Raw genomic sequence first — 8,610 nt, forward strand, 5'->3', positions numbered from 1 at the left:
ATGAACCAAAGCAAAAGGAGACATAGCCCGACTCTCAATACGAGGAGAAAAAGAACTATGAACATGCTTACCTAATTGACAGGACTCACAAGATAAAGATTCTAAGTGAGAAAGATTAGGATGTAACTGTTTTAACTTATTAAGACCTGGATGCCCCAACTGAGCATGAATAAGTAGTGGAGAGGCCATCGCCGAACCAACAAAAGAGGGTTGTTGAAGCCGATAGAGGCCATGAGATTCACATCCGAAGCCAATCATCCTCCCCGTACTCCGGTCCTGTAAGGAAATAGATGTATTAGTAAAAGAAATGATACAATCAAGAGATCTAGTAAGTTGACTTATTGATAATAAATTAAAGGGAGCGCCGGGAACATAAAGAACATTATGAATGGAAAGAGATGAAGAAGGATGAACAATGCCAATATCCTGAGATTGAGTTTGGGAACCATTGGCCATGGTGACCATTGACAAATTACCAGAAGTAGTGAGGGAGGAAAATAGGGATTTATTACCAGTGATATAATCGATGGTCCAGAATCAAGAACCCAAGGACCCAAAGAACGAGATATGCCAGCAAAGGAAGTACCAGCGTGTGCAATGGTAGAAGTGGAACCAGAAGTCTGACGATCCTCAAACCATTTTAGAAAGTCAGTATAGGAAGGTGTTGGAGTCGAATCCGGTGTTAATTGTGAAGTTAAAGCTGAAGAAGCAACAGAACTCTGAACGATCTGAGCAGCACGAGGAGGGCGACCATGTAGACTCCAACACTTATCAATCGTGTGTCCCGGTCGATGGCAGTAATCACACCAAGGACGTCCTTTGCCACCCTTGCGAGGTGGAGGTCCTTTGTGTTGAGAGACCAAAGCTGACGAGTCGACAGGAACAGAAGAAGGCATCGTCAAGACTTTGGCCGGGACACAGAGAAGAGTCGCCCAGGTGGCTGCCCAGGATTTGGTCACAGACATGAGAATAATATGTGGGCAGACCATATAAAGCCAGAGACATAAAAAATTTCTTCCGATTTTCAAGCTCTTCAACAGGATTGGCCGCAGGTGGGAGCAGTTTATTGAATCACAAAGAAGGATAGAGACTGAACCAAGATAAGTTGACATTGAATCCTTAATCTGATGGGCGCTGAGGATGGTCATGAGATCTTCACAAATTTGATAGAGTCGCCGAGAGGTGTTTGTAAAGAGTTGTTGAACTTGTGTCCAAACAGCTTTGCAGGTTTTGTGAGTACAGAAGACATTCCTAAGAGATGGATGGATGGTGGCTCGGATAATACAACACAACTGAGCGTCAACCTTCTTCCACAAAGGACGATCAGCGACTTGAACATCTTCTTCAGTTTGAGTGAGATGTGTCTCATAACCTTGTCCAACAAGCCAAAGCTCAATGTGAGACGCCCAAGAGATATAATTTTTACCATCCAACTGCTCGGAAGAAAGAGGTGCAGTGATATGGTTGGTAAAGATTGAGGTATCCGGCTTTGGGGCGCCAGATGTAGCCATGAATAGAACTGTGAGCCGGACTGCTGGAATAGATGAAGTGAGCTTGCTTATGCTAGAAGAGATTTCCTAGCAACCAACCACAGAAGAAGAAAAAGGGAGGGGCTGCAGTTGCCGGACTGTGGGCGAGGATGGAGACGCGGGCGCCCTCGACAGCAGCCTAGCGGGCTAGGGCGAGGCCAATCCCGCTAGAGCCTCCGGTGATGAAGACGTGGCCTTGAGCAAAGGAAGAAAAGAAACGAGTGGAGAAGCCCTTTGTCGCTGGAGAACTCGTGGAAGAGAGACGCAGCGCAAACCCTCCTGGATGGGGAAGAGACAGACGGCGCGGAGAGGACTCGCTCCCGACTGGGAGGGTTTGAAGCTGCAGAGGCTTCGAAGAGCATCTGCCGGACGGATTCCACTCGCGCATCGTCACGATTGAGGAGGAGACCAAGGAAGATCTGCTCGGGCGAGGCCAAGGAAGAAGAGCGCGGCGGAGACTACGAGCTTGAGGCATTCGCGACGGGGAGCGAGAGGATGACGGTGTAGCAGATGGAGGGGAAAGAAATTAGGGTTTTAACCTTGCTCTGATACCATGTTGAAAGCAAAACTTAAAATCTCGTATCTTGGGAACCACGAGTTAGACCTTTATATAGGAAAGAAGATATACACCAAAAGACAAGAATACCCCTATAGTTATTCTAACAGTTGCTATGAGAACATAGTTTGGCTCCACACTGCCTAGATTTGATGCTATCAAGTAGATGAGGGTTCGCACCATCATATATTCATTGGAAAACATAAATAGTCTTACATTCATATTAATAGTATTAAGACCATGAAAATTCACATTGGCTAGATGATTAAGTGCAATCAAATTCTTAAAATGCTAGAGTCCAATGATACAGTTATCTTGCCAACTTGGGGTACCTTTATCTCCTTAGTTCAACATGTTTGTGTCTTGAATGGGCTTTATTATATAATGTAATTTCATGTAAAATTGTTATTTAATTACAATGCCTCAAAAATACTAAGCATAAATCACCTTAAGGATACCGATTTAAATCTAACGTGAACTGATTGACCTTGAGGCCTACAGAAACAACTCAACTAGCAACAACTAGACTGGACTACGGCGATTTGACGGTTCAAAATCAACGGTTTAATGACTCACAAAATCTTGACCCCTTAAGATAATTCATGGTTCACAACGATTCAAAATTATTATTTATATTTTATTTTTTAAAAATATTTAAAAATTTATAAATGTGCAAACTAAAAATTGAAAAAAGCCGTGCGTTTATTTAAGTTGTCTATCTATCCCTTTATGGTATAATGGAATTAAAATCACGTGGTTTGTTAGGTCCTTTAGTATTAAAATCTTCTAATTCGGCCTTTGAAAATTGTATTCCTTATATTATTTTTGTAACTTTTATTCAATCATCAAGTAGTATTTGAGTTTCTAAAAAGTCAAAGAGCCAAAGTAGATAGAGAATAATATTATACTAAACCTGAACCATTTTCATTTTTTGATACCAATGATTTTTTATCTAATATTAATATTATTATATTTTAGTGTGATGAGATATATATTGTCTAAGTTATATTTTTGATTAATTTTGTATATTCGATGATAATTTTCACTATATATATAATTTTATTATTGAATAAATTATATCGCTTGACAAATTTATTATTGGATATATATAATACAAATCAATTAATCTATGATAAAAAGATAGAATAAGATCAATAAGTAACCTATTAAAAGAGTTAGATTAATAAATTTAATGAGTTAAAAGAATAAGAATCTCACATTAGAAAAATTAAGGTAAATAGGTTAAATAATTGACTCAATAGAAATGTACAATAGTCCCACATTGAACATTTTTAAGCAAATGAATTAATTTATATTAAACTGCACTATTAATATCACTAAAATATTATTAAATAATTTAAAAAATCTAAAATAAAAATAAAAATAAATAAATAGGCGGTTAATCGATTGTTTAAACTGCTAGTTCCCCTATTTACTTGGGGCATGATCCTTAATTGGTCTATCTAGAGACGAGTCAATTATGAGTTGTACTCGTTGAACCGGGTCAACAGGTAATTGGCCTGTGTGGGTAGGTCTAGCAACAACCAACCAACCTTGAATGTTTGTCAAGAAAACAAAATTATTGTAGTTCATTATGATTTATTATTTTAATTATGGGGTTGAGTTGGATATTGGGACATTAATACATCCAAATCAGTTTTTGGTCCAATATGATAAGAGAAAAATATTCTATCTCAATTAGCAATAATTTGTCTATATAGAATTTGAGCAATAGAGAAATGAATGACGCTCTAGGTCTACAACTATTGATGCAACAATAAGGTTGAATGATCGGTTCGATAAAGAAACAAGGCCCAACAACCTAAGTTGGAATTTCAATAACACTCTTGCTCTCCTATAGGTGTTCGGTGAGATATAAGTTAGGATCACGTAAAGTTTAGTTAGATTAACCAAGTTTGACCAAATTTAAATCTATGCAAATTTAACAAACTCTAAAGAGACTCGATTAATTTCTAGTGGAATCTAATTATTTCTAGTTGATTTCTTTAAGGCTCGTATTTCTAAATTCTCCATATTGATTTTCATGAGATGATTGATTTCTCGAATAAAATTGGTTCAATCTTCACTAATATTAATATTTAAGGAAGCCACAATAGAATTGAGTGAAATATTGGAGTCTTGTATCGTAGTGTATTGTATTGGCCAGACATTCATTTCTTCTATCGCCTATGTTGATCATGCCAAGAATATTATGTCGTGTCGACACTCAACTTGCTTTGACACACTACAACATAAGTTTAGATGAATTTAAATAATATTTCTTAAAATTTATACCTTGTTTTTATAGAATTCTACTTCAACACATATCTAATTCCTATAGTTTTATTTTTACAAGCAAATAAATTAAGTAAAAGAATAGAAGAAATTTGGAAGACAAACTTATATCAATTTATCTCAACATGCACTGAAATAAAAATTTTAAAAATTAATTTTAATTCAATCACTAATTGATATAGTTATGCTAAAGTAAGAAATCAAAGTGACATGAGATTAAAGGAGTAATACTCATTTGAATTCATCTAGCACGCTTTACCAAACCGAAATATGTAGAGTATGACAAAATTTAGTTTTATTATCTTTGCTATAATCTTATTTTTGTATGTAAATAAGCTAATGAGTAGAGGAATAAAACCCATCTAATTATCTTGTCATACTTTTGTAGCAAAAGGTGATTACGCTCACCCCAAACACCCCTCGCAGCCCATTCCTAGGTTGTGTGGAGGGAGGTAAATCACGAGATCAGCTTACAGTCGAGCGTTAAGTGACTAAAGGATGGGAGGAGTTTTTTTTCCCGAGAGTATATGCCCACCGAAAATTGACACCTTGCCCTATTGTAGCAAAATTGTCATCCTTTAGCCAACTAGATACCTCGTGAGGACATCTTATCATACTTTGATGCATACTAAAGCAGCGAGCATCAATACAACATGGTTGCAAAATTGTATTGGTCCAAATAGGTACTAAAACTCCTGCATTGAATGATAGCCCAAGTGTGTGATTGCATTTTCTTCTTTGTTTCCCCTCCCTCCATCTCCAAGTCACCAGCCCACATGTGGACAGTTCAACATGGCCTATGGTATCAAAATTGTACCATTCCAGTCATAGATTGAAACTTTGTTATATCCTCAGGTTTCAAACCTTGATCACCATTCTATCACATAAATGTCTCTTGTAATTTAAATTGCAATATTTGTTCCACGTTCTCCTCTTGGTAACATATTTGTCATGTAGCTTGAAATAAGGTAACATTGATTAACAGGAATATTTTCCTATAAAGCATAACACAATCAAAATTTTCAAATTATATTTAAAATTGTTGAAAACTTCAAAGTTTACTAAATTGTTTACAATTTTTATAGTTCATTATTCTTAGACAGTTGAAATTTAATAGTTGTTTATTTTTTTAAAAAAAAGTTAATTAAGTTTTTATTGAGATAAACATGAAATATTATTTATGGAGAATGTCTTATTTGACAATATATGAAAAAAAGAGGCTAGGATCTCATGTGCAAAGACCAATTTAAATTAATAAAATTTCCATTTATTCTATGTATCTTTTTCGACAAAAGAAAATTTTCTTTCGGTGAGATTATTTTCTCTTCGTGAGATATTTATCCCTTTTGCTTCATCAATTTCATCTCAATTTTCTTGATCATTTAAGGGTTATATTTTGGTGTTGCATCAAAGCATCAATTGGGGAGGCTAAAACCCCATGAATAGGAACTTCTATTGGCCATAACTCCAAATTTTCAATAGTACTTGGGGAGTCCGCCAAGTAATAAATTCAGTAAAAATAAGAAGAGGTGGCTCAATGCCATCCATTGTACAGTGAGATTATAAAATAGGTAGAATACAGAATAGAGTTTGGTCATAGTAGGATGCTCCGATTCATATGCAGCCGTTCCATCATTTGTGCAAAAGAATTTGGTGACAACTTACACTCCACATCCTAATAAATAATCACATGTACACTTGCAGCTTAAGCAACACCTTTATCAATAAGAAATTTGTTTGCTCTATATCACGAATGGCTTATCCCAGCTTCGGCGAATTAACGGATGAATTTCCCTTAATGGATGGTTGACATAAGAAGGTTGATAGGCTGCCCGATGTGGGCGCTTCCCGATTTACTCTTGTGGCTTTCTGTAGGGTCGGGCCGGTCACTCTCAGGACTAGTCAGTGTAAGCTGGATACCTAATACTAACTTTAAAAAAAAACCGAGTGGGAAGATTGTTCTGCAGAAGGATTAGAAGAAACTTACTCTTTGCAAATGACTGTTTCTTGTCTCATGCTATGGTTGTAATTTTCTGAAGTATAAACATATGAACTCATTTTCGGAGAATGTGAAGGAATGTTCTTATATTTTTGGCAAACTGATTTTTTTTTTTCCATTTGTGACGTATTTTAACAATCAACATCGTCAACTGCATTGAAACTAACTCATCACTCCCTGGACATTGCATTCACTGAATCATATTGTGTAACATTTATACATTCAGTTTCATGGTTGTGCTATGGTGGAATCTAGCTCTATATTGAGGAGCTTTGTTGTAGGTCATCAATTTCAAAATTTCTCCATTGTTCAGAATTTTACAAAGAATTTGAACCAATTCTACCAAATGTGCCTTGTCACTAAGTCTACATCCTTAAACCATTTAAGGTAAGTGACACCTAGCTGAGTCACACTTTCCCAGCTTTAGTGTTTGACACAGTCACACAGTTCGAAGTCTGAGCTTGCTTATGATGATTAATTTCAAAACATTTATGATTGACTGGATGTAGGATAACATGAGATAGAAGAGCATGAGAACATTTTGTACAAAATTAAATTATGTTTCCATTCATCTTGAATATGCTTTTATTTAGTAACAAAACCTAAAAGTACAAGAGTATAAAAAATCATGAGTAAATAAATTTCCTGTAGCTTTCTTTTGTGTGTGTGTGTGTGTTTGTGAGCTTAACAAATGTCTTCAACATATTTCTCTAGGAACAGATGCTTCTTACGGGCAACTACTAAATGACCCATGATTTCTTATTTTATTTTTTGGTTCGAACATTCACACCACATATTGTTTCTTCTAATTAGTTAAATCTGTCCCTCAATATTCTTGGTACTGCTATGCATAACTATTTTCTTGACTTTTAATTTCTCCTTAAAGTTGTAGCTTGGAGTAGCTTATTCCAGAGTTACATTCCTTTAATTGTTTGATTCCAATTGCAAGAAGTATGAATTATGAGGTTTTTAAATGATCCTCATTTTGAATTTTTCTGGTTTTGGTTAAGGTTTTCTTTGGAATTGTAATCAACTATTGTTTGCAGGTCGATGTGAGGAAGAAACCTGTGACTGGACTTAGGCTATATTTGGAAGGAAAAAGGAGCAACAGATTAGCAATCCATCTGCAACATCTTTGCTCCCTTCCACAAATCTTTCAGCTTTGTGACACTTGCCACTTTGCTGTTGATTCACATGACCGGAAGTATTACGAGCCAGTTTATTGGCAGCACTTTTCTCACGTCTGTACAGCCCCTGTTGAACCGGAGGATGATCTCTCAATTGTCACTGGGGCTCAGTTGCATGTAGAGTATCATGGTCTCAAGAAAGTCCTTTTCCTTCGCCTCCAATTCTCATCAGTTTCTAATGCCGCATTGGTCAAGAATCATGAGTGGGAGGGGTCTTCAAACTTGGCCCAAAAGTCTGGTCTCATTTCAACACTAATTAGCACTCATTTCTCCATGGTTTCCCAGAAACCTCCTCCAAGGCCAGCCGACGTGAACATCAACTCAGCGGTATATCCAGGTGGCCCGCCAGTTCCAGTTAAGACTCCAAAGTTGCTCAAGTTTGTCGATACAACTGAGATGTCACGTGGCCCACAGGACAGTCCAGGGTATTGGGTGGTCTCAGGTGCCAAGCTGCATTTAGAGAGGGGCAAGATCTCACTGAGGGTCAAGTATTCACTCCTGACAGCAATGCTTCCGGACGAAGAGTTTTAGTAACACAAAGTCAATGGGAAGTTGATATAATTAAGAATTTGGTCATTAAATTTATGGCTTCCTGTGTTTTCAGCTCAATGAATTGTTCTTTTAGTTAGAGCATCATATTTGTAATTGCTTTAAATTATCACTTCACTCGGTGGCGATGAAAATGTCATCCCTCTGTTTCGTATGTTTCTCGTCTAGATTTTGTTGATGGTGCAATTGGGAATTGTCACGAAAAGGAGTATACATTAACACTGTAACAAATTCTACATTAGATTTGGTGTATATAAAAGGCTAACACGACTGATGATCTTGGACTGAGGATCAATGTGGCTTGTTGCCTCTCCCTACATCACGTTCAGATCATTGTTGCTAGTGAACCTCCTTCACTCACTGTGATAGGACTTCTGACAGGTTGAAAGTTTAAAAAGATTTGTCTACACATGAATGACAAAGTAGGTTTACAGGGCAGAGCACAGCCTGGCCTGGCCGGTCCATTTAATTGGTGTGTCGGTTTGGGCTCAACAT

General features: G+C 36.9%; 1 protein-coding gene across 1 annotated transcript in view; it reads left to right on the top strand.

Annotated features, from left to right (window-relative positions):
* The window catches only part of LOC121969945 (MACPF domain-containing protein At4g24290-like), a 73,350-nt gene extending 64,940 nt beyond the window's left edge, over positions 1–8,410 (top strand). Inside the window, exon 8 of the mRNA XM_042520279.1 lies at positions 7,426–8,410. Within this exon, the coding sequence (XP_042376213.1) occupies positions 7,426–8,097 (672 nt within the window). The 3' untranslated portion in view covers positions 8,098–8,410. The remainder of the gene's footprint in view (positions 1–7,425) is intronic.
* The last annotated feature ends 200 nt before the right edge of the window (positions 8,411–8,610 follow it).

The sequence above is a fragment of the Zingiber officinale genome, chromosome 4A (genome assembly GCF_018446385.1).
Source record: "Zingiber officinale cultivar Zhangliang chromosome 4A, Zo_v1.1, whole genome shotgun sequence".
In the NCBI taxonomy this organism is placed as follows: Eukaryota; Viridiplantae; Streptophyta; class Magnoliopsida; order Zingiberales; family Zingiberaceae; genus Zingiber; species Zingiber officinale.